General features: G+C 37.7%; 1 protein-coding gene across 1 annotated transcript in view; it reads left to right on the plus strand.

Moving 5' to 3' along the window:
* FAM118B (family with sequence similarity 118 member B) overlaps positions 1 to 27,725 on the plus strand; it is a 96,409-nt gene that overhangs the window by 53,898 nt on the left and 14,786 nt on the right. The window contains exons 3-6 of the mRNA XM_069079852.1: positions 1,579 to 1,671; positions 11,763 to 12,015; positions 23,179 to 23,406; positions 27,371 to 27,499. Of these exons, the coding sequence (XP_068935953.1) occupies positions 1,586 to 1,671; positions 11,763 to 12,015; positions 23,179 to 23,406; positions 27,371 to 27,499 (696 nt within the window). The 5' untranslated portion in view covers positions 1,579 to 1,585. The remainder of the gene's footprint in view (positions 1 to 1,578; positions 1,672 to 11,762; positions 12,016 to 23,178; positions 23,407 to 27,370; positions 27,500 to 27,725) is intronic.

Consider the following 27,725-nt stretch of genomic DNA (forward strand, 5'->3'; position numbering starts at 1 on the left):
CCCCCCCCCCCCCAAAAAAAGCACTCTTTGTCTTATGAGATGACTTTTAGAGAGGGGAAGGGATACATGGGTCTGCACAGACAACCTCTTGGCAGGATGCATAGGAAATCAGCACTGGAGGGAAGGCACCAGAATTAAAGGGGATTGGGAAAGACATCCTCAAAAAGATGGGGTTTTAAGTGAGATTTGAAAGAAACCAGAAAAGATTCTGGATTTGGGAGATTTGAGTGACATGTTGGAGGAACAGCTACCCTAGTGCTGAGGACTGAGGTATAGGGAGACAGGGAAGGTGAGATTTCAGGGTAGGTGATGTAAGAAACAGAAAAACAGTAATTAATTTTTTTAAAAAGTTGCAGCTGAAGCACAATCTTTTTATGAAGCTTTTCCATATCCCCACCAATTCCTAGTGAGTATACTCCTTCCCAAACTACCTTATGCCCAACTAATTTGTTTCTCATTTTTTATCTGTACTGTATATGGTTTTTATATGGATTTGTTTTCTCCCTCGTAATGTAAGCTGCTTGTGAGTATGAATTGTCTCATTCTTTGTTCTTGTACCCCCAGGACCACAGTGCTTGGCATATAATAGTAGGTGATTAATAAATTGTTTGATAGGACCTAATTAGCTTTTACTCCACTGGCACTGCTTTCAGTAACCAAGAAGCATAAAATAATGTTACTTAAAAGATTAACGATAACATAATGTCCTCAAAAATATTAAAAGGGTTAATGTATTATGACCTAGATTGTCTAAATTTTGTATATTTCAGCAAAAATACTTCTTACTGTGTAGGTATCAATCCCTAACATGTTAGCAACTTACCTAGGTTGCTATTGTTATTTTAACCAACCTTAAACTCTTAATATATATAAATTTTGTTTCTTTGGTGATTTTCATACTTATTTTTCCTACTTACTTTAGCATATAAATTACAGATTTGTTTCTGCAATCTGTGCTTGACAACATCTATATAGTATAATACAGAGGAAGGGAGAACATATGAAACTGACTAAATACTTAGTTGTTGGTTTGTTTGTTTTTTTTAAGAGACTTATCCTAGAGTTTGTATAGTTATATTAACTGTCCAGCAACTGGGTAATGTCTTAGTAGTAACCAGTTGTCCTATATTGACCATTCTATTCCTGACCTACTGGTTTCTTTAACTATTTGACACATGGCCTGATTGGGGGTTTTTAGCATATCCAAAAGTCTTAAGCTTGGCAAAATGTTGAATATTTGTGGGTCCTGGACAGTTGCCAGAATTTAGTTGGGTCCTTAAGTAATGGAGATCAGTTGGCATCATGAGACTCAAAAATTCTAGTTTCAAGGAAGTCTGTTCCTTTCAATAAATTTGTGGTGTAATTTATGAGTTTTTTCATTTGAAACACTTGAAGTAATTTTGGTTCAGAAAAAGATCTGACCTAATCTCCTAAAAGTTTGTGGGTAGACCCACTAAAACCTTCAAAATAGTAACACTTAGGAAATCTGGTGTATGTTTATCCCTGGATTTCTCAGTGGTATACTTTTGGGTTGATCTGATCCTAAATATCTTAGTTCCTGTGTTTAATCTATTTTAGAAACTGGATGGCTTCCACAGGGAGCCAGCCCTCTGATATAGACAATATTTTTGGATTCTTCAGTGATGGAGCACCCCCCACCAAAAAACCCAGGTAAGGAAGAGAATAGAACATCGAGAACAAAGGTAATGGTTATTGTTGTCTGATGTAGAGGAGCAGCCTGTTCATATTACATCTACTTGGCATGTTTGATTTTTCATCCAGTTCATGTTGTCAAAATCTATCAAAGCAGAGATGGTTCCTCAAAATTTGAGCCCCCCTTTTTTTTGGTGCTGTTTTACATAATCAGGTAAAGGGAGAGAAAGAAGTAGTGACAGTAGTAGTTGATTTTTACCACAGCACTACACTTCTCAAGACTAAAAGGAATATGCCTTTTTTCTTGATGTTTCACTAAATCAGGGAGAAAGGAAACAGAGGCAGGGAAAGTAGAGAAAATTCTTTTTTGTTCCCCAAACACTAGATGATATGCCCAAAACTAGACCATTGTGAGACCATTTGAGAGCACCCCATTTGTTAGAATCTTGGAGAAATTCTAGGGAATTCCAGCTTGTTTTGGCAAGCTCCCTAGTTTATTCAATCAGTGTTTTTCTTAAAATTACAGTGTCCTCAGCACTGTATTAAATGTTGCAGTTTCCTAGTTGAGGCAAGCATTTCTTCTGTAGGGTAAAAAAAATTATTAGTACTCCAGGTACTTAACTCTTATACTTTGGAAGAGAACTCAGCAACATCTCCTCCTTTGAGATTCATTTCATCACAATATGCCATCCTGTATAAACCTTATCCTGTATAAACCTTGGTGGCAGATACCTACTGGACCTTCAATGCTTGTCCCTCTTTTCTCAAGAATCAGTCTTTTTCTTTTTTTTTTCTTTTTTCTTTTTTTTTAAAGCAAGTGGGGTTAAGTAACTTGCTCAAGGTTACACGGCCAGTTATTATTTCTGGGTGTGGTGCTGAGTATCTGAGCCCGGATTTGATCCAGGTCATCCCGACACTGGAGCCGGTGCTCTTACTCGCTGAGCCACCTGGCCGCCCCTAAGCAATTGGGGTTAAGTAACTTGCTCAAGGTTACACGGCCAGGTGTTTCTGGATGGGTGCTAAGTGTCTGAGCCCGGGATTCGATCTCCAGGTCTTCTCAACACTGGAGCCGGTGCTCTTACTTGCTGTGCTACCTGGCCGCCCCAAGAATCAGTCTTTTTCTACCCCTAATCCTTGTTCTTTACATAAGGACTTCGGTATGCATGTTGATGTTCCCTCAAATACCCTGGCTTCCCAATACATTAACCTTAACTCAGACAGTTACAAAATTGAGCTTCGGGAGGGACCTCAGTTGCCATCTAAACAATTCATGTCAGAGTAATCCCCACCTTAAGATTCTCAACAGGTGGTTATGTAGCCTTTCCTTAAGCTACCGAGAAGTGAGAATCCACGGCCTCTTAAGGGAAACCATTCCAATTTTAGATAGCTCTAATTGTTAGGAGGGTTTTCCTGACATTAAATCTAAATTTGCCACTTTTCAATTTACATCCATTGCTGATGGTCTGCCACCCTGGGACCAGATGGAACAAGTTTATCCTTGGTCATATGACAGGGCCTCCCCTCTCCCCCCCCCCCCCCCGCTTCAGATACTTGAAGACAGCTCTCCACATCTTATTTTCTCCAGACTAAACATTCCCAATTCTTCAGTTGATCCTCATATCATGGACTTGTCCTTCACCATTCTGATTGCCTTCTTCTGGATACTCTTCTGGCTTATCAGTGTCCTTAAATTGTGATTCCTAGAACTAAACACAGTACTCAGGATGAGATCTGACAAAGTCAGAGTACAGTATCATCTTCCTATTCCAGGAACCCCTATCCCCTTTGTAATGAAGCCTGAGAATTCATTAGCTTTTTTGGCTGCTACTTCACTTTGTTAACTCACATTGAGTCTACTATCCACCAAAACCCCAGATCTTTTCTGAAACTTCTGTCTTTCTATTCCTCCTCCTCCGCCTTATGCTCCTGAGTTTATTTTTTGTATACAAGAACAAGGCTTTACATTTATCCCTACTGAATTTCATCTTAATAGATTTAGCCCAATGCTAGCCTGTTATCCTTTTGGATCCTGACTCTGTCGTCCACTGTCTTAGCTATCCCAGCCAGTTTTGTGCCATCTACAAATTTGATGAACATATTTTCTATGCTTTTACTCAAGTCCTTAGTAAAATATTAAATAGCCAAAGATCTCTGTGATATTGTACTAGATACCTCTTGCCATAGTTTGAATCCATTAGATTGTACTATTGTCTAATCCATATTTCTCTATCTTCTCCACAAGAATAGTACAACATAATTTTATGAATCTAATTTAATTAAAATTTAAATAAGCTATATTCATACTATTCCCCTCATTTACTAGCTTAGTAATCCTATCAGAAAAGGAAATGAGGTTACTCTGACATGACCTGTTCTTTATGAAACCATACTGGCCCTTTATTATTACCACTTCCCTTCCAAATTTTCACCAACCTTCTCTTTAATGACCTTCCAAGAATCAAAGTCAAGTTTAGTGAGTGAACTTTAGTTGGTATTCTTCTCTCTTCCCTTTTTGGAAAACTGGGCCAATGTTTTCCCTTTTCCAGTTATGTTGTACCTCTCCTGATTTCTGTGATCTTTTGTATATCACCAACAGTGGCTCAATAATCATCTCTGCCAGTTCTTTCAGGACTGGAGGATGTAGTTCATCTAGGACAACTGACTTGAACTCATCAGGGTAGCTAGTAAGGTATCTTCTTACTTTCAGATATCAGCTCCCTAATAGAAATGTTTTGTTCTGTCATTTCCAGTGCAAAAGTCATCCTAAAAGAGAAATACTCAAATAGATCTGTGATTGTATTACTTCAGGAATTCCTTCCAGTATCAGCTCCCTGTTAGTCATTTTTGTTCTGTCATTTCCAGTGTAAAAGGTCATTTTCCTTTGAAGAGAAAACAGATTCTCTTTTGTCAGTTATCACCAACCTGTCCACCCCAAGCAAAGGTCCTATACCTTCTATGATTCTCCTTTCCCTCCCAATAGAGCTTTAAAAAACAAATCGAAACCTTTTTGCTTTCCTTAACTTCCCTTACCAACCTGAACTTATTCTGATTTTTATCATTTCTGATACTATTTTTACTAGACTCTGTCGTGCATTTATGCTACTTGTCTCCTGTTACCAAACATTGTTTTCATATTCTTTATATTTCTTTCTTTTTTTTTACAACATTCATTTTTTATAAGATTTTTATTTTCAATTTTTTTCTCCCTCCCTTTCCTATCTCTTCTCCCCCAAGATGGCAAACAATCTGACATAGGTTATACATGTGCAGTCATGTAAACATTTCCACATTGGCTGTATTATGAAAGAAGTAACAGAAGAAAAGGAAAAGCCACCAAAAAAAAGGTGAAAACAGTATGCTTTGATGTGTATTCAGACTCCATAGTTCATTCTCTAAATGTGGATAGCATTGTCCACCATGAGTCTTTTGTAATTGTTGGATCATTGTGTTGCTGAGAAGAGCCAAGTTAGTCATAGTTGATCATTGCACAGTGTTACTGTTACTGTGTGCAATGTTCTCCTAGTTTTGTTCACTTCAATTCATGTTCAGCATCAATTCATGTAAGTCTTCAGGTTTTTCTGAAATCTGCCTGCTCATCATTTCTTATAGCATAATAGTATTCTGTTATGTTTTTATACCACAACTACACCAACAATGCATTAGTGGCCCAATTTTCCCATATCTTCTCCAACATTGATCATTTTCCTTTTTTGTCATATTAGCTGATCTGATAGGTATGAAGTGGTACCTCAAAGTTTTTTTAATTTGCATTTCTCTAATCAATAGTGATTTAGAACATTTTTTTTAATATGACTGTAGGTACCTTTAATTTCTTCATCTGAAAACTGCCTTTTCATATCCTTTGACCATTTATCAATTGTGGAATGATTTGTGTTCTTATAAATTTGACTGAGTTTTCTTTTTATTTGAGAAATGAGACCTTTATAAGAAATACTTGTAAAAATTGTTTCCCATTTTCTTGGCTTTCCTTCTAATCTTGGTTGCATTGGTGTTGTTTGTACAAAAACCTTTTCAATTTAACATAATCCAAATTATCCATTTTACATTTCATGATCTCTGTCTCTTGTTTGGTCATAAATTCTTCCCTTCTCCATAGATCTGAGAGGTAAACTATTCCTTGCTTTCCTAATTTGCTTAAGGTATCCCCCTTTATGTCTAAATTGTGTCCCCCCCACCCTTTTTGGGGGGGGAGCTTTTTGGAGGGCAGTTGGGGTTAAGTAACTTGCCCAAAGTCACATGGCTAGTTGTGTGTGTGTGTGTGTGTGTGTGTGTGTGTGTGTGTGTGTGTGTGTGAAGTATCTGAGGCTGGATCCGAACTCAGGTCCTCCTGACTCCAGGGATGGCGCTCTACTCACTGCGCCACCTAGCCACCCCCATGTACCCATTTTGATCTTATCTTAGGATATAGTGTGAGATGTTGGTCTGTGCCTAGTTTCTGCCATGCTATTTTCCAGTTTTCCCAGCAATTTTTGTTAAATAGTGAGTTCTTATCCCAGAAGCTAACGTCTTTGGGTTTATCAAACACTAGATTACTAGGGTCATTAACTACTGTGTCTTAAGTACCTAATCTGCCCCACTGATCCACCACTTCATTTCTTAGCCAGTACCAAAAAGTTTTGATGATTGCCAGTTTGTAATATAGTTTTAGATCTGGTACTGCTAGGCCACCTTCCTTTGCATTTTTCTTTTCATTATTCTCCTTTATATTCTTGACTTTTTATTCTTCTGAATTAAATTTTTTGTATTTTTTCTAGCTCTATACAATAATTTTTATTAGTTTGATATATTTCTTTTAAAATCCAAGTTGGTTAGTTAGTTTTCTATTTGTTCCCAGTGGTATCTTTAGATAAATCCCCTATTTCCTTTGCATTGGAATCTTTCCTTTTTGTCTTCAGAATTTAATTTTCAAGCATCCCCCATCTCTCTTGGGCTGACTTCCGCTAAAGCATTTTAGTCCATGGGAACCTTCCTTCCTTCCTCTGAGCCTCATTAAAATCTGTTTTCCCAATATATAGAGTATAAGTGAGACTATGTCTGGCTTTCCGCTTCTCTGTCACAAACTCTAGAAGAAGTGATCTCTTCTTTTACCCCCATCTGCCACACCAAGATTCCCCTCCTTTCTATCCCAGCATCCTTATTAGTGAGAATAAGATCCAAAATAGAGTTTCCTCTTATTTCTTCCTCCACCTTCTGAAGGACAGCATAACCACTTTGTCAGAGAGAGAAAGCAACAGTAGATAATCTGAATATAATTGAACTCCCTCATCACTACTATGTTATGCCTACATGCCAGAATTGTACTCTTATTTCCAAATCACTTTATCCATTTCTTCTTTCTGTCCAGGTGTCCTGTAAAACATAGGACAATTTTGTCATTCTGGTGACAAAATTATTTTTATTTCTTCCCCTTTTAACCACTCCAAAACTTCTGTATTGTGCTTCCTGGTTTATTTCCTAGATTTCCAATCACCTGAGTATACTTTGTTAATATGCCTACCTCACCTCTATTTTGACCTATCTTGTTTCTTTTGAATAAGGTATACCCATTGAGAGGCATAGTCTCATCATGTATTATATCCCTTCAGTTATAACTGTGAAGTTAAATTTGCCCCCTTGAATTAGGAACTTAGCTTCTCCCATGCCTAATAGGTATTTATGGACAGACACTAGAGACCATGGGTTTAAGTACTAGCTCCCTTCTTGGGTCATGTTTATATGAACTTCTAGATGTCTTGTTATTCTTCTTCCCTTTGTAGCTATTTTATATATATATATAACTTAGGGAATATATATAAGCAATCTTCTCCCTCCCTATCTTTTTTAGTTTAACACCCTTTTGACTAGATTTGTATGACAATTGTAAAATACAGTCTTACCAGCCTGTGTTAGGTTTATATATTTTTTCTTTTTCTTTTTTTTTTGCTTTTTGGAGGGCAGTTGGGGTTAAGTGACTCGCCCAAGGTCACATGGCTAGTTTTTGTGTTAAGTGTGTGAGGCCAGACTTGAACTCAGGTCCTCCTGACTCCGGGGCCAGTGATCTATTTACTGCGCCACCTAGCCACCCCAGTTTATTTCTTCTCTGGCCAGGAATCTCTGCCAGTTCTATATTGTAAGCCATGGTCTAAATCCCATTCTTAGATACTACCTTATTAGTCAGCTGTTCACTTTCCAATTTAATCTTTCTCTTCTGTGTCCCTTCTCTTCAATGGAACAGTTTTGAATACACAACTTGTGCTCCATGTTCTTGGATTTCTTTCCAAAAGCTTTATAATCATTGGCAGTACTTTTTACATTCATTCTGGAAGTATCATTTGTGACAACATTAGTCAGCCAAAAGTTGAGGGATTATCATCTGTTTAGATGAATATTTTGGGAGTTTTTCTGTTATCTCTTTTTTTTATTATTATTTATTTTTTTTTTTGCTTTTTGGAGGGCAACTGGGGTTAAATGACTCACCCAAGGTCACATGGCTAGTTTTGTGTGTGTGTGTGTGTGTGAGAGAGAGAGAGAGAGATGTCTGAGGCTGGATCCAAAACCAGGTCCTCCTGACTCCAGGGCTGGCGCTCTATTCACCGCGCCACCTAGCTGTACCTTTTCTGTTATCTCTTGGGTATGTACCCCAAGAAGACAACAGACATTTCTGTTGTTACTAGGTTAACAGATAACCTGCTTCAGTACCCCTAAACAGGAAGTCACCAACTACTATTGGTCTTCTCTTTTACCTGTAACTCTTACTGAATCATCTCTCACCTGATAGCTTCTCTGGCTCTTTTATATCACTGTTGGTATGACAAGCAACTTCTTTCTTCTCAGAAGATCCAACCCTTTCTTCTGAAAGAAGAGTCTCAAATCTGTTTTTAACTTCTAATTATACAGCTGTCCATTTTATTCACTTTCTCTTCTGTATAACCCTTTCCACTCACTTCACTCTTTGATAAAAGTCAAGTCTTCTTTCTTTTACTTCAGGTCCCTTTTTCCCATCAAAGTTTTACTTCTGTTTCCTTTAGGAACCCTTTATTCTCTTTCACAACTTAGAATATAGAGAGGTATTCATCAAGTCCCTTCACCTTCTCTTCCAGAAAGATCAGTCTATGTTTAGAACATATAATAGTCATTTAACAGAAATACAGTACTTGTAATTTCACAAGTTCTTTCATTCCCTATAACGGTTGAGATTTTCATTTTGTTTTTTGAATCTTCTTGAAGGTATTTGCCCCCTCAACCGTAAGCTCCTAGCTAAAACATTTACATTCATTTATCACTTCTTAATAACTTGACATCCACTCAGATTCCTTTCCTTCATCTCAACAGTTTACAAGGACACATCCACCTCCCCTTGGCCTTACACTAACCTCTGATCTCATTGTAGTGTATGCGAGTAAAACTGCACTCTCCTACCAAGGTATGGAGTTTCAGCAGTTTGCCCCAACTCACCTATCAGTGGAGTTAATTGCGAAGAGTGGAATGAGACTGACTTCACAACTGCAACAACAAAACCCACCAATTGATGTTATAATTGGCTTAACCCTCTGATTCTTCCACTTACCTTTTCTTATTTACTTTGCCTTCTCTGTTGTCTTTATTCAGGCCTGTCAGACTCTTTGTGATTCCATTTGGGATTTTCTTGGCAAAGATACTAGAGTGTTTTGCCATTTCCTTCTCTATCTCATTTTACAGATGTGGAAACCAAGGCAAACAGGGTAAAGTGACTTGCCTAGGGTCGTGTAGCTGGAGAAAGTGTCTGAGGCCAGATTTGAATTCTGGTCTTCCTGACTATAGCCCACCACTCTATCTACTGCACCTTTAGCTGCCTTATCTTTGCCAAATGCTTTATCCTCATCATTCTTGAGTTTACCTCTTAAAGTTCTATACCATAATCTTCATTGCTTTTTTTTAATTGTCCTCAAACATAGTTCTCTTTATTATAACCTAGAATCTTTACTTATATTTGGGCTTGGGTATTGTTCTTCAGATTTTCCTTAATTTCTCCAAAATTTCTCACCTTCAAATTCAACCAGTTACCGACTTTACTAGTACATATCTCCCCATATTATCTACAAGATTTTCTTATAATTATTCAACTTACTCCTTCTGTCTTTTTCCTCTCCTTCTCCCATGGAAGTTCCTCCCATAACCTTCTCCCAGGTTGTCCCTTGACTCTATCACATACAGCAGTGATTATACCCTTAATCTCAATACCAAGTTTTTCGCCTCCATTATCCTTAACTCTGTAATTCATTTATCAAACCATATCACACTATCCTTCCATCTCTCCCTGTGCAGTGTGGAATAGATAGTAGACAGCTAGACTAGGAGTCAGAAAATCCTGTTTCTAGTATTTATTAGCTGTGTGACCATGAGTAAGATACTTAAACTCTATTTTCTCTCATCTGTAAGAGAGGATTCAGTTAGTCTCTAAAGTCCCTTCTTGCTCAAAATCTATAATTCTATAACATATATGTAGTCATTGTTTGAGTTCTAATTCTGTTCATTTCTTACAAAGATGTAGGGGAAGACCTCTTGGATAAAAGTGACTTTACCAAAATTTAGGTGGAAAATTGGCCTTTAGAGAATTTTAAATCTTGGATATCCTCAAGTAAAAACTATATTGTAATATAACTAGGGTCCTAATCTGCCCAGCTAAAAAGCTTTTAAGCTTGTGTTTAGTAAATTGGTTTATTGTATGTTTCAAGGCAGATTCTGCCTGCTTTCCCTAGAAAAAAAGTATTGTTATGCAGCACATATTCTTTGAGCAGATGTGTGGGTCCTCAGTTCCTTCAGAACCTTAGTAACTCCCCTTCCTTCCCAGCTGCCATTTTGGATTCCACAAACATACTAGAGGCAAATTTGTTCTCATCTTTATCCTAGGGTAAATTTTTTTTCCTTCGAAATCCTTGTAATATATATGGGTTAAAATCCCCATGACTTTATCACTCTGATGTCTAATAAGGAACTAGGTCATGGGTTTTTTTTTTCTTTTGTGTTACTTTTTTTGTTCATTAAAAGTTACATCTACATATATATTATCCTACTGAACTATAATTTTGAGATCTTTCCTTTTTGTTTTGTCTAAAGTATGAATAATATAAAGGAGAGAGTCAACTACAGGATTACTTTTAATTCCCAAAGCTGGGTCTTTGTTGCTATGTTTTTTAGCAGACACTTTACTGATATTCAGCTCTGTCTGCCTCATGTACTTTGGAGTTCATGTTCTAGAAATTAGTGTTGATCATCTTTAGCTTATGTGAAAGTTATGCTCTTAGTAGATCATTTTTTCTATCTGAGTGAGGTCTTTTCAGTCCAACAAAAATTAATCAAGATTAAGATATTGAGTGTTTAATATCAAAGTACTGTTATGTCAGACATAGCTTGGCATGGTGGAGAGAATGAATTTGGAGTAAGGAGAAAACTAATTCAAAGCCAGCTTCTGACACTTAGTGGCTCTGTGACCAGGAACAAATCCTTTAATGTCACTGGACCTTAATTCCCTCATCTATAAAATGAGGATAATAATACTTATAGTGTTCCCTCTTGGAACTTTCAGGATGATCGAATGAGATAAAATATAAAGTGCTTTGTAATGCTAAAGGAGCACAAACCTAATGAGGGCATGCAACATGGGCAGGAATACTAGAATGCAAGGTAGAATGAGATAAGGGCAAAAGAGAGAGCCAGACATAATTTCCTAGGAAAATTTGAGGAGGGAGAAATCACTTTAACTTTGAGGATAATGCAAGTTAGGATAGACTTCATAGGGAGTATGGTACCTGAGCTGGGCCTTGAAGGCCAAGAATTTCAGCAGGCAGAGATGTGAAAGGTGTTGGGTAAACAGTTGACACATCCTGAGAGTTAAGCAGAATACAGGCTATAATTGGGGAACAGCTAGTGCTCCAGTTTCATGAAGGGGAATAGTGTAAGATCAATTAAAATAGATAAATTGGAGCCAGAGTGAGGAGGGCCTGAAGTACCTAAAGAATTTGTATTTTATACTTTGGGCTAAAACTCCTGAGGGTTTTTGCCTAGAGGAGTAACACTCTCAGACCAGTGCATTAGGAAAACAAATTTCTCAAATGTGCTTTTTTCTACAGGAAACTGCTTCCAAGTTTAAAATCCAAGAAACCCCGGGAACTTGTACTTGTGATTGGAACAGGCATCAGTGCCGCAGTTGCACCTCAGGTTCCAGCTCTGAAATCATGGAAGGGACTAATTCAGGCCCTACTAGATGCTGCTATTGATTTTGATCTCCTTGAAGACGAAGAGAGTAAAAAGTTTCAGAAGTGTCTCCATGAAGACAAGAACCTCGTCCATGTTGCCCATGACCTTATCCAGAAACTGTCTCCTGTGAGTGTCCCTATGCTTGGGCATTCTGCATTTCTCAAAATCCTTAGTGGTACTCTCACTATAGAACAAAGCTGTCCAGTTGCAGCTGAGAAAGCTTAATCACATCTATAGCCACTTGATTCTTAAAGATAATCAAGAAGCTAAAATGTTGAGGCAAATCTAAAAAGATGGAATAAATATGTGTTAGCTTTGAGTGATAAAGAATCAGCTTTAGAAGTACAATATGTAGGAGGCATGACCAGATAGTTTATGTGAAACTTATCTGACGGTTTTAAATAAATTGTGAGTTCAATATGAGTTTATAGTATAACCCAGCCAAATTAACTGATGTAATCTTAGGTTTCATTAATAAGCACAGTATAGAATTAGAGAGGTGATAGTTCTGATATATTCTGCCTTCTTCAGACCCACATCATTTTTGGTCCTCAAATTTTAGGAAAGACCTTAATAAATTGGAGGTTGTCCAAAGGAAGATGACTAAAATGGTCAAGAAACTCAAGGAGGAAACCAGAGGTGTTTAGCTTCAGGAGGCAGTTAATTCCCTTCGCTAGACATCTTCAAACAAAGAATGGTTGGCTATGATTTGTAGAAGTGATTCTTGCTTAGGTATAATTTGGATTAGCGGGCTTTTGGCAGCCCTTCTAACTCTGAGATTCTGAGTTTCAATAAGTTGCTACATATAGAACTTAGATAATATAGTTTATCATGACCCCATTTTGGTTTCTTAGTCTTGAGAATGTGTGGTCTTTTGTATACAAATATCACTACTGAAATCAATACAGTGAGTGTTTTGAGGTTTTTTCCAGTAGTAGTGATAATTTGTATGGATTTTTCCACACTCTTAATACAAGCTATATACCTCTTTCACCCAAGCCAAAATCTTTTTAGGAAATCCTAATACAAATAGAGAGATTCTCAACATTTTATAGGTAAGGAAGAACCATGATTATTTTTTGTTTGCTTTTTTCTGTTTAAATGAGCACCTTCTTACAACTTTTCAAATGTGATTTTTTTTTTTTGGTTTTGTTTTGGCTAGTACTAAGTTAACTAACTCCAGAAATGAGTCAGGGGGTCCCCTTATCTTGCTTTCCTGAAGATCAGAACTCACTTGTGTGGAAGTGGGGAATCTCTGGAAAAAGCAAAAGATATGGAATGTGTTATTTTTCATTTTGTCAAATGGATTTATAGATCAGAAAATACAGTCCTTTCTTCCTTGTAAAATTAGTTGCCAATGAAAAACCTTTTTGAAAATCCTGTTGCAGAGAAGTTGTGTTTATTTTAAATTTAACCTAAAAGAGAAGCACATAAAGTAATTTACTCCTACTTTACTATTCATTGACTGTGCTTTTGGACCTTTTTCACTTCATTATCTTATTTGTTTTCTTTTGTAAAAATGAGGATAATCTTTACTAGCATTAAAATGATATAAAGACTAAGGTTTGTAAAGGAGTCCATCAACTAAAATTTATTAAATACCTGCTGTATTCAAGGCATTATGCTAAACTCTGGGGTTACAAAGAAAGGAAAAGATAGTCTCTGCTATCAGGGAGCTTGCATTTTAATGAAGAGACAACTTCAAACAACTATATACAAACAAGATATGTATAAGATAAATTAAAGATAACCAGCTATGGAAAGGCCCTAGCCCTAAGGGAGATTGAGAAAGGCTTCTTACAGAAGGTAGGACTTTAGCTAAGGCTTGTAGGAAGCCAGGGAAGCCAAGAGGCAGAGATGAAGAAGGAGGGAATTCCATGTGTGAGGGACAGACTTGTAACTGATGGAGTGTCCTCTTCAAGGAAATAACTAAGATATTAATGGCTCTGGATCACCAAGTATGTGGGGTGGTTTGACAGGTTCTAAAGGGCTTTATAAGCCAAACAGAGGATTTTAGATTTTATACTGGAGACCATAGGGAGCTACTGGGACTGAATGAATGCTGGGCGGGGGGGGGAGGGGGGGAGTGGCATGGCATGGTCATGGTCAGACTTGTACTTTATGAATATCAATTCAGCTGTGTGATGGATGGATGGATGACGGGGTGGAATGGAGAGACTTGAGGCAGTTAAACCAACTGGTAGAGTATTACAGTAGTCCAGGAATGGGATGATGAGAGCCTGCATGATGGTAGTAATAGTATCAGGAAACAGGGGGACAATAGAAAAGATGTTACAAACTATTGAATTTGGCAGCTGATTGGTTATGGGGAGTGAAAGCTTTTAAGAGAGCAGTACATTGTTAATTTAGTAAATGTAACTGATTGGATTAGGGAAGGCATATTTTAGGTTGGGATCCACAGTATCATTTTAGCTATGGCACTCCCAATATTATTAAAGAATATGACTTGGGGGGGGGGGCAGCTAGGTGGTGCAGTGAGTAGAGCATTGGCCCCGGAGTCAGGAGGACCCGAGTTCAGTTCTGGCCTCAGACAACACCCCACACAAAAATACTAGCCATGTAACCTTAAGTTACTTAACCCCAATTGCCCTCCAGAAAGCAAAAAAACCCAACAATATGACTTGGAAGAGACCTCAAAAGCCAATTTGTTCCTGAACAGAAACCCCCTCTATAATATCCTAGACAAGTGGTCATCTAGCCTTGGCTTGAAGGCCCACAATTTGAGGGAGAACCCACTATTTCCCAGGGCAGTCCATTCTACTTTGAGATGGCTCACTGGCAAATTAGATTGCTTGGGGAGATAGTGGATTCTCCCTCCTGTAATCTTCTGAAATCTACTTAAGTGCCCTTTTGGCAACATTAAACTGTGACTGGATGGGCACATTGGGTTTGTTCTGCTTGAGAGTGAAGAGAGTGAAGAATAAAGACTTAGTTCTTAACGTCATTATCAATATATTCAATCCACTTTTCTAAGAAAATACATCCAAATAAAACCAGGATCCCCTTGCACTGAGTGAATAAGGACTTGCAGACTGCCTTTATATAAAGCTTATATAATTCTTAAGCCTAGATAGAGAAAAAAAAATTAAGAAAAATCTCAGGGTTTTTTGTTTGTTTGGGGTATTTTTTTCTAACAGTGACCAGTAGAATATAGGTGATAGAATGGAAGTTTAAAGAAAATGTAAAATTGGGTTTAGTGTGACATTAAATGAATGAGGAAATGTTTAAAAAAACTTGTGTGGGAGTTTGGTATTTCCGTTTCTTTGACCATTTAAACATCTGTGTTTGTATTCCCAAATCCCCTCATATAAAGGCCATTGGTGGGAAATTAAATCAGTTCCAGTGTCACCAGGTTTAGGGAAGGAAAAACATTTGCTTGATTCTGAAGAAATCATTCCCCCTTACTTAAAAAAGGCCCCTTTCCTTTCCTTATGTATTCATACTCACAAAAATCACAACTGAAGGATTTGGACTAAGTAGTAATTAGTTGTGAATGGGTGAATCAGAGCATTCATTTCTAGTTTTTAGCCTTTACCTTCTGTCTCTTAGAAGCAAGAATAGATATTCCACAGCCTGGTGTCTCACCTGATTAGCCCCAGGGTACTATCACCTTTTACAGGGTAATAAAACATACAATGAATAAGCAGTGTCTGTATATGATGAGTCCAAATAGACTGTGACTATAAAACTCAAACAGGAAGTATTTGTTTTAGAACAAAAATGTTGTGTGTGTTTTTAGGAGTCATTTACATGCTTGTCTGATAAAGTTAGATGATAGCCATTCTAAATACTTTATGTGACTGCTGCTGTTGAGTGTTCCTTCTGATTAGAGAACATGGATAGACATTGTTTTCTCTTAGTTTGTGTACAACTTTTGGGTCTCAAAAATATCTATACTTTGTTACTGTATGCAATGAATGAGAGTTTAAAGATTGATCTTATGTTGAAATGGGATAGTAAATAAGAAAATTCAATTCATTTAATACATGTCACCAGCTGAACATGTGACCTTTGATAATATTTCACCTCTTTACTATAGCTTATCTATAGATTATTTTTCCTTTCCATAAAGAATAATGGTGTTTTGTTTTTTAATTTTGAAAATTCAAGAAAAAACTAATTAGGCAAATAAAAATTTCCCTTTGAATCTGCTGAGGTAACTGGTATGGCAGCTGATCTACTTTCAAGAAATTCAGTATCAAGAAAATATGGAGGGCACAGTGAATAGTACACCAACCCTAGAGTCAGGAGGACCAGAGCTCAAATCCAGCCTCAGACACTTAACACTTACTAGCCATGTGACATTGGGCAAGTCACTTAACCCCAATTGCCCAGCCTTCCCCCTCCAAAAAGCAAAAAGAGAAAAGAAAAGAAAATGTGGAGAAGAAATCTGGAAATTTTTTTGAGGAAAGATTAAAGAAGGTAAATATTGATCATCCATATACCTAGTTCAGAGACATGAAGTTTAAGCAGGAAAGCTTGAGGTCATTAGGAAATAATTCTTGACCCTGACATATTAAATAGAATGAAAGGTACAAATGACTCATTTGTTTTAGGGCATCATCCCCCCCACACATTCTAACATTTCCATTTCCCTTGCCATCTCCATTCAGCAAATATTAAGTTCTTCTGAAGTGTACTACGATCACCATGCAAGGCACCGAGGGAGATTGAAAGATAAGACACAGCTTCTGCCCTTAAGTGGCTTGTAGTTGAATGGGGTGGGGGGGGGGGGCATGTAATTAAATATATACCCAAAGAATTAGAATTAGGGGGGGAAATACACTATTAGTGCCTGACAGGTACAAAGTACTATGATATAAAGTAACATTTCAAAATGTAACGTTCACAATAACATTTCCCTGCTTAATCATGGTCATCACATTTATTCCAGATGAATTTGATAAAGTTGCTATTTTAATAAACATTATTTTAAGACTTAGGGAAGTCCTTAAGTTTTTATAACTAAGGATTAGTGGTATTATTATTTAAATTATAGGCTGGTGGCCAAATGTTTTATTTACCAGGGATTTGCATAAATTTTAGATTCACTTTAAGTGTTTCATAATCCTATCTTAAAGCATGAGTTTAAATATTGTTGCACATTTACAGAATTATAAGTTTCTTGAGGGAGGAACTCTCATGTTCATTATATTTCTCATAGCTCCTATGTAATACAGTATGTTGTATGTAGCGCTTAATAGATATTTGTCAAATAGCAACAAATCCAATTCAGACATTTAATCAGCTGCAGATTATGCTATACACTATGCTAAGCACTGATATGCAAAATATAGACAAGACCTGGTTTTTATAAACCTTAAAGCCTAGATGCTCTAGTTAACATAATGGAAGTACAAAAATTGCTTTGTGTATTCTAAGTAAGGGAAGATAGAATTTTTGACTGAGGAGATTAGAGGTGCCATAAAGTGGCATTTGAGTTAGTCTGTAAAAGATGAGTAGGAATTAAGTTGCAGAGTGGACAGGGGTCAGGGAGCTGCTCTAGGCATCAGGAACAAAATGAGCAAAGGCAGGGAAGTAGGAAAGTACAAGTATATTGGGAGATGGTAAGTAGTATGATTTAGCCACAGTCTGGATTATATGGAAGGGAATAGTATTGAATCACAGAATTTGAGAGTTAAAAGGGACCTGAGCAATTATCTAGTCCAAACCATAAATGAAAGGAATCCCCATACTTATATGCCCAACATTTGATTATCCATCCTTTACTTAAAGATGTGTAAAGGAAAACCCACTGCCTTGAAAGATTGAAGAACTATAATGATACCAGATTGTGGAAGGTCTTGAATGCTAAAGTTGTATCAGATTGGGGGAGGAGGAAGGGGGAGATTAAAACTTTATAAGAATGCATTGAAGGGTTTTGAGCAGAGCAATGAAGTGACCAGATCTGTATAAAACAAGACCTAGTATTTACAGCTGGAAAGGACCTTAGATGTTATCTAGTCCAGTTCTCTCTTTTACATAAGAAGAAACCGAGGCTCATAAACATGATCTAATTTGCCCAGAGTCACACAAGTTGTATGAGGTAGAGCTAGGCTTCAAATCTGACTCTCTAACACTCTCCAAATCTATACCTACTATGTCCCAGGTAGTATACTAAGCACTGAGGTTACAAAGAAAGATTAGAGTTTTCCTGCTCTCAAGGAGTATACAGTCGGATGGGGGAGTCAACATTCAGATAACTATGTACAGAGAAGCTATAATACAGAATAAATCAGAAATCATCACGGGGGGGGGCACTAGAATTAAGAGGGATTGGGAAAGGCTTCCTGTAGAAAGTTGGGTTTTAGTTGGGACTTAAAGGAAGGCAGAGAAAACAGGAGGCAGAGATGAGAAGGAAAAGCATTTCATGGTTAGGGGACAGCAGTGAAAATGCCCCACATTGGAAGGTAGGGGTACTCTTATTTAAGGAACAGGGAGAAGGCCTGTGTCACTGGATTGAAGAGAATATGACAGGGTGTGAAGTGTACAAAGACTGGAAAGGTAGGAAGGCCTTGGTACAGCAAGGTGGCTGCTGAGTCAGGAAGAACTAGATTCATATCCTGCCTCTGACACACAAACTATTTAGCCTCAGTGTTCCAGGCACCTTTCTGAGACTATAAACTACAAAGCAAATATAAAGCTAGTTTGTATTTGTAGAAGTTCCTTACTGGGTGCAGGAGTTCCTACACCAAAAAAGAGGCCTTGGTAACTGATTGAATTGAATCTAAGAAGTGTGGGAAAAGGAGTTGTCCAAGGGGCAGTCATTGTTTCAAATTGGGGACTGAGTGACTGACATTACTGCTGAAAAAGATAGCAAAGTAAAAGGGACCAACAGGTTTTGGGAAAAGGGAATAAACTTAGTTTGAAACATGGTTAGTTTGGGTACCTACTTGCAAAGATTTCGATTTAATATAAAGAAAAAAACTTCATAACTAGGTTCCCCAAAAGTAGAATGACTTGCCCCAACAGATCTCTTCTGTACTATAGGTTTTCAAACAAAGGCTGGATGACCATCTGTCTAATGTGTTGTAGGTGGGCCTCCTGTTGAGATACAGATAAGGACTAGGTGGCCTCTGAGGCTTCTTCCAATTCTGATTCCAAGAGATGCTGTTGAGAAAGATGTCCTTTAAACATTTGGGGTTATGGTTCTGTAAAGAGCCGGAGATGTAGCTGTGGGAATCATCTGTATAGGTGACACAGTGGATAGAGTGCCTAGTGTCAGGAAGACCTGAGTTTGAATCTGGCCTCAGACTTTTATTAGCTGTGTGATCTTGGGCAAGTCACTTAACCCTGTTTGCCTCAGTTTCCTGATCTGTAAAAAATGAACTGGAGAAGGAAATGGCAAACCACTCCAGTATCTTTGCCAAGAAAACCCCAAATGGGGTTGTGAAGGGAGAAATACAACTGAAATGAACAACAAAATCGTTGAAGCAGTAGTGGTGAAGAGATATACTGAGGGAGGATAGGGAGAAGAGAACCAAGAACAAAAGAGAATACATAAAAGTTAGAAAAGACTACAACAAAGCAGTAAAAGAAGCAGATAAATAGAATATCCAAGAGAATGTGGTATCTTAAGAATAATGAATATCAGTGTTCATTCCAGGAATATAGGAATGGTTGGGCAAGGAGTGAAGTATTAAATTTGGCAGTTGTAGTCACTGGCAACCTCTGAGAGATCAGTTTCATCTGAATGTTGGGAAGTGAAGCATAATTTCAGGGGGTTAAGTGAACAGAAGGTAGTGAGGAGGCAACGACCAGACTTAAACAACTTTTTGAAGAAGGAAGATACTGTACAGTAATGGGATGGAGCAGGTCAAGAGAAGACTTTTTTAATAAAAGGATTTCGGGTTTCTGAACATATTTTTAGGTAGTTGGAAATCAGTGAGACATTAATTCAGCACTTAGCACTAGAGATACACAGAAAGGCAAAAATAATCCCTGCCCTAAAGGAGTTTACAAGCTAATGAGGAAGAAATATTCATAAGAAAATTCATCTGTGTATTCATTGGCGGTAGGCAGCCTGAGATGAGAAAGGTTTTAGTGACTAGGGGAAGCCCTTTTGTGAAAGTGGCATTTGAGTTGAGTCTTGAAAGAAGACAGGAATGTGAAGAGACAGAGATGAAGAGGAAGATCACTACAGGCATGGGAGGCTGCCAGTACAAAGGCACAGAGACCTGGGATATGAAGTGAGTGTCTTTGGCAAGGAACAGCCACGTAGGTGAGTCTCACTGTACTCATGTGTAGAGTATGGGAGGGGAATAGGAAAGGGCCAGATTGTGAAGAACCCTAAGTGCCAGACAACTTTGTATTTGATCTTACAAGTTGTGGAGAACCTGTAGAACTAGAACAGGGGGTAACCTTATTAGACCTACTTTTTAGGTCTCTTTACTTTGGCAGCTGAGTGAAGGGTGGTCTCGAGTGGGTAGAGATTTGAGACAGGGAGACCAATTAGATAGCCAGAGTCCAGGTGAGAGAAGAGGGCCTGAATTCAGATGCTACATAAGTGGAGAGAAGGAAACATACACAAGAGATATTGTAGAGAGAAGTAACAAAGATTTGGCAACTGATTGGCTATGTGGGGTGAAAATAAGGAGTCAAGGAGGACACTGAGCTTCCAAACCTAGCAGATTGGGAAGGTAGGTGGTAGGTCCTTCACCAGGAGTACGAAAGTTTGAAAGAATAATGAGGCAGTGTAGTAAATTACCAGACTTGGAGTCATGAAGACCTAATTCAAATCCTGTCACAGATGCTTTATAATTGTGTGACCCTGAGCAAGTCACTTAACTTCTCACATAATACTACTTGTCTTACAAGGTTGTTGTGAGAATCATATGATACTACATGTAAAGCACTTTGCAAACCTTAAAACACCATATAAATGCCAGCTTTTATTACTATTATTAACATAAGAATATGAGGGAGAAAGATAGTTCTGTTTTGGAAATGTTGAGGTGCCTATGGGACAACCATAGTAGTTCATGTAGTTGGTGATGAGTGACTGGAGTTTAGGTGAGAAGAGAGTAGATAGGACTGGATATGTAGATCTAGGAAACATCAGTATAAAGATGATTATTGGACCCATAGAATCTGATAAGATCAACAATAGAGATAGTATCGAGAAAAAAGAGAAGAGGACCCAGAAAAGAATCTTGGGGGATATCCACAGTTAAGGGATGGAGGGAAGGGAACAAGCATTTATGTACCAGACATTGTGCTAAAGGACTTTACAAATATCACATTTGATGTTCATAAAGACCCTGGAAGGTATCTACTTTTATTCCCATTTTTCAGATGTGGAAACAAGCAAACAGAGGTTAAATGACTTGCTTAGGGTCACACAACTAGTAAGCATCTGAGGCCACATTTGAACTAGACTCTTCCTGACTCTAGACCTGGCACTCATCCTGTATACTATCTAGTTGCCCAAGGACCTTTTGATGTGATTGCTGAGATCTGTTTCTTCACTTGCAGAATGGGGATAGTAATAGCACCAGTATCACCAGATTATTTGAGGATCAAATGAAGTAATATATAAAGCACTTTGCAAATACTGTATAATTTCTGTTATTATTAAAAGTTAAGGAGTTTTTAATTGGGGATAAGAAGATGATCAAAGAAAAAGTAGGACTGCTGTTGATACGGTAGGATGATAATAATTTACTTGAGAGAAAGCAGAACTGTTCAGCTTTTATTTTGCTTATTTTCTTTGCCAAGGAGAATTATCTCTGGACTGGAAAAGTATAGAAAAATATAACTAATGGGGAATTTATACCCAGAATAAGTAAAGAACTAGTGAAAGACTCTCTAGCTTCCCTTGATGATTCAGGTACCAAGCTGAGCTGAACTACATCCTTGGGTATTAAAATACATGACAGACATGATTACTGAACCACCATTTGTGATGTTTGGAAGATTATGACAAATGGAAAAGGTATAGCAGAATCAAAAAAGGGCAAATAATTGTGTGCCAGTTTTTCTTTTTTTTCTTTTGGCTTTTTGGAGGGCAATTGGGGTTAAGCGACTTGCCCAAGGTCACACAGCTAGTTTTTGTGTTAAGTGTCTGAAGCCGGATTTGAACTCAGGTCCTCCTGACTCCAGGGCCAGTGCTCTATTCACTGCGCCACCTAGCCCTTCCTGCTCCCTCATATGCCAATTTTTCAAAAAGGAGAAGAGTGAAGTCTTCAAACAAAATTCTTTTTTATTCAGTCATTTTCAGTCATGTCTAATTCTTCATGGCCCCATTTGGGAATTTCTTGGTAAAGATATTAGAGTGGTTTGCCATTTGCTTCTCTAGCTCATTTTATAGATGAGGAAACTGAGGCAAACAGGATTAAGTGATTTAGCCAGGGTTACACAGCTAGTAAGTGTCTGAGGTCAGATTTTAACTAGTCTTCCTGACTCCAGGCCAAGCACTCTATCCACTGCATCATCTAGCTGTCCCAAAACTGCACCATAGTATTAAAGGGATCATTAATGACCCTCTAGAAAAAGAAGTCATTATCACAAAAAACAAACATGGCTTCATTGAATAAGATTGGGGACACATGGCTAGAAAAGTTTGTTCAAAAAAATCTGGAGGGTACTGGTCCCCAACTACAAGCTCACTGTGAGTTAACAGTATATTCTGGCAGCTAAGATAGCAAATAGAATCTGGGCACCCCATTTCAGGACAGACACTAATAAAGCATCCACAGAAGGGCAACTAGGATAATGAAGATCCTTGGCTTCATGTCATATAAGGAATGATTAAAAGAACTAAGGTGCTTAGTCTTGAGAAGAGATGACTTGGGCAACAGCTGATAGTTGTCTTCAGATATTGAAGAACTGTCACACAAGAGAGATTAGACTTGTTCTAATTGACCCCAGAATTCAGAATTAGGAGCAGTGCTTGGAAGTTGCAAAGAAGCAAATTTAAGCTTGATATTAGGAAAAAAATTTCTAGCAATTGGAGCTATTAAAAAATGGGACGGGCTACCTTTAGAAGTTGCAGAATATTGTTCACTGCAGATTTTTCAAGCAAAACCTGGTTAAGAATTTGTCAGCTATGTTATAAAGAGTTTCTTTTTTCAGGTATGGCTTAGATTAGATACTCTCTCAAGACCTTTCCAACTCTGAAATTCTTTGATCATTTAGAGATTTAAAGTGAAATGCCTTATGGATAAATAACAAGTCTTCTTTAGAGAAATATTACAATGTTAACAAGTCACTTGCCAACATAGACTTGATCTGCTATCATCCACTTTTTTTTTTTTAATCCCTCTACAGCGTACCAGCAATGTCCGTTCTACATTTTTCAAGGACTGTTTATATGAAGTATTTGATGATTTGGAGTCAAAGATGGAAGATTCAGGAAAACAATTGCTTCAGTCAGTTCTCCACCTGATGGAGAATGGAGCTTTGGTATTAACCACAAACTTTGATAATCTCCTAGAACTATATGCTGCAGACCAAGGAAAACAACTTGAGTCCCTTGACCTTACTGATGAGAAAAAGGTAAAGAATAAAAAGTAGTAAAGTACTGCTCTCTAGGGCAAAGGATTATTTCTTGATAATTGACAAATACCCCTATTTCTTTAATAATGTGTCCAGCATTGGTACTTCTACAAAGATAAAGAGATAGCAAGTGCCTTATTATGCCTCAAGACAGATTATTTAATATTTATAATAAATTAACCCTCCACAGAGATGCCATGCCTCATTGTGACCGACATGGAACCCTGGCTTTTTAAAGGCTATATCAATGGAGTACAAGCTCTGGTGGGTCTAACTAAGTGTAAAGGCTTTGAGTGTTGGTGCAACAGGGCCCTGCGTGTTGGGCTTCAGCCTAGCCAAGTCTTGAAGTGGAGCAGACATCACTAAGGGTGTTGAATTTTTCTATCACAGTAACTCACAAAGATAATCCACTGAATAGTTGCCTGCCTCATCAGTGGAGGGAATGTTGATACTCACAAGATGATGTATCTTTGAAATATTAAAGAAATTGAATAACAATAGGTTAGATAGAAATATGTGTAAGTATGTAAACTTGTGTAAGTGTGCATAAGAAAGATAGAACTAAATGGGGACATCATAGAATCTTAAGAGTCGGAAGGGACCTTGAAGTCCAGATAGTCTTAACACATCCTTGGACAGGAATGCTTTCTATAACATCCAACAAGTGGTCATCCAGACTTTGACTTATCACATGAATCACATGTCATATGGTAGAATTCATGATAATATTCTGGGTAATACACAAAAAGTTTTCTCCTACCTTCTGGCAGGAGTACACCTAAATTAGCCACTATAGTTGAACTACCAAGAGAGGGTGTGGAACCATGGTTCTTATGAAGTTTTGAAAATAAGAATGTACCATGAACATTTCTGTGAATTCAGAAAGCTGACTGAATGAGTTCCTGAGACTCCATTTATCCCACCATATGATTCTGTGACATTACTTTCTCATTTTGTTTTCCTAAGGAACCACAGTCATTCAGCAAGCATTTATTAAATGCTTATTATGTACCCTACATTTTGCTGAGTGATGGGGATACAAATCCATTTTAGCAGTTATACTAATATGTCCAAATTAGGGAATTGCAGGGTCTCTTCCTTGTCCTTGTTCCATCAGTCATTCCCTTTTTCTGTTATCTCGATACTCTCACTGTACCTTCAGGCATAAATAAACAGTAAAACAAACCCCAAAAGTCACCCTTCAGTTGACCCAGCTTACATGTACCTTAGGTTATAATTTTGTATCTCTCTTTCCCTTCACTGCTAAACTTAAAGAAAGAATAATTTAGGCTTCTATTTCCTCACCACCCACTTTTCAGCCCAGCAGTTTAATTTTTATACCTTTCATTCTGCTGACTCTGCATTCTCTAAGGTATCCAGTGATGTCTTGTCAAATTCAATGGCCTTTTCTAAGTCCTCACCCTTCTTTTACCTCCTGCAGCATTAAATGCTTTTGACCACCCTTCATTGTGCTCTCTCTTCCCTTGGATTCCATGATACTATCTTCCCTTCATATCTTCTTCATCTCCTTCATTGGTTTGTCACCACCACACTACCTGCCAAATGTAAGCAGTATCCTGGGGCTTAGGCCTCTTCTCTTTCTACACTTTTTCCCTTATCAGTTTCATGTAATAAAAAAAAAATTTCCATGCACATTGCAGCACACAAAAAAAGATTCCATATGAGACTTGAATCTCTATTTCATACTTTTGAATTTATTATTTTATTTTAATTTAATTTAAAAGATTTTTTAAAAAGTATATAATTCTACATGTTATTTTCAAAACTACCCTGCTTGTCTGTGCTTTTTTCTGAACTTTTTTTCTCTTCTCTGCATTTGAAAAAATATTACAATGGTACTCTTTTGGGGGACATCACTATTATTTACCTCCCTTCCTCCCCCCCCCCCAAACGGACTATTAATATAATCACTGGGGGGCTTTTATGGAAGCTAAAAACAAAACAGGGAAGTTGACAGTGGCTTTTGCTGATTATATGCTATAATTATAGATGTAACATCATTTTTGTAGTTTACTGACTTAGTAAATGAGTTTTAAAAAAGAACAAGCCACTTTAGAGAGATGATAGTGTCAGAGATCCTCAAATGCTGGACAAATTGATACCTAAAAAAAGATTTTCTATTTCATGTGATACCTCTAAATATTATGGTACAATACAAACATCTCCTTGTATGTTCAAGGCACTGATTTCAAAGACAAAAATAAAATGGTTCCAAAGTACACATAAATTTGATAATAAATCATCTGAGGAGAGAACTGTAAAAATAGAGGAGGCAATTGTGAGGAAGACTTCATGGGGGAAATCATATCTTTGGTGACCTTTGAAGGAAGATAAAGATTGTGAAGAGGCAAGGATTGGGGTTGGGGAGGCCGGGTCTGGAAGACAGGAACCCTGGAGCCATAGAATCAAAGATTTAGAGAAAAGGGACTTAGGAAATTATCTAGTCCAACTCCTTTATTTTACAAATGAAGAAACTTAGGCCCAAAGATTGAGTGACTTGCTCCAAATCACTATACAGTAAATGGCAGGACCAGAATTTGGATCCAGGTTCTCTGCCTCCAAATAAAATTTTTTTCTAGTACTCTGCACTCTCAGTGACACTTATTGTCTTAATGCAAATTTTTTCTTTTACCTTAATTATGAAATCATGCAATCTCCATCTAAATATCTCAATTAAAAGGAACTCACTATCCTACTACTTTAATACCAGTCCTCCCATTCCATTTTTGTATGACTTTAATTGCTCAAAAGTTTTTTCTTATATTGAGCTGAAATTTACTTCCTATAAATTCCATATATTGATCCTTAGGTCTTTCCTCTTGACCCAGGTATAACAAGTCTAATCCTTTTTCAACGTGACCAACCCTCAAGTATTTGAAGGGTCATCTCATCTCCTTTACCCTTCCCTTGTCCAGGTTAAACATGCACAGGTCTTTACATGACATTTTGTGTATCCACCCACTCCTCCCAAACCCCACCACCCTAGTTCTAGGCATGTTCTATCTTTCTATGTCCCTGTTAAGATGTGGTGCCCAAATCCAATCTGGACAGACCAGGAAACTGTAATCACTACCCTCTTCCTGACCCACATTCAAAGAATAAGGTAGCTCTTCTATTACATTATACTGCTAATTCATCTTGAGATCTTGGTTGGCCAGAATCACTAGGTCTTTTTCACATTTTACCTGCTTTCTATACTCATTTCCTTTGTCTTGTACTTTTACAATTTTTTTTTAACTTAAGTAGGCATTTTAGATATAAACGGTTCCTATGTTTGCTTGTGAGATCTGTGGTATTCCTGAGAAGTGGTACTATAAAAGTCGAGGGTTGGGGTTTTTTTATTCAGTGTAGAAAAGTACTTATTTGGAGTTACCTTCAAAATTTTACTTGTACTTAGGGCTAGACTTAAAATCATAATTTTTTTTTTAGATCTAGTCCAGAGATATCAAACATGGAGGCCACACGTGTATATAAATATATATAATAAGCATGTGTGATTTTCTGCGTCAGTATGTGGCCCGCAGGGACCCATATGTATCCTTATGAATCCCCATTTCAGTTTCATTTTGACACCGCTATAATAATCCAACCTTATTTTACAAATTGGTAAACTGTAACTTGAGATATAATATTGAGACCTAAGGGGATGAAATGACTTGACCTGTCATGTACCTAGTAAGTGGCAAACCCAAGATTTAAACCTAGGTCTCTTGTCTCCACATCCATTATTATTCCTAATACACCAAATTTATTGGTATTTAGCCAGGCAGGGAGATGTAAAATAGAAACTTTTGCCCTACCTTACTGCCTTTAGAGGTCAAGAAACTGGAAAGATGCAAATAGTTAGAAGCCAAGGCTTAAAAAACAACCTCTCTTCCATTTATAACCTCTGAACAAATGCTGGCCTTTACTATCCCTGCTGAGCTCTACTTATATTGTACAGGTCCTAGAATGGGCTCAGGAGAAGAGAAAGTTGAGTGTATTACACATCCATGGAGTCTATACCAATCCTAGTGGAATTGTACTTCATCCAGCTGGCTATCAGAACGTACTGCGTAACACTGAAGTCATGGTGAGTGCTTGGGGTCCTGCTTGGCATGTTGGGAACTGTTTTCTGAGAACCTTCTCTGAACATGAGTCACAGGTTTTAGAAAAGGGAGTGTTATTTCCTCTGGCAATAGGAAAATGTTGGAAGGTCAAGCATTCCTCTTCTGTTCTTCACAGCTGGTGGTGTCAGCATCGTCCTGGGAAACTTAAAGCTTCTCTTGGGATACCAAGTTACAGGGATTTTCCCAGCT

Source organism: Petaurus breviceps, unplaced genomic scaffold (genome assembly GCF_028583685.1).
Source record: "Petaurus breviceps papuanus isolate PSGF00001 unplaced genomic scaffold, PetGlider_PUasm1.0 91133, whole genome shotgun sequence".
Lineage (NCBI taxonomy): Eukaryota > Metazoa > Chordata > Mammalia > Diprotodontia > Petauridae > Petaurus > Petaurus breviceps.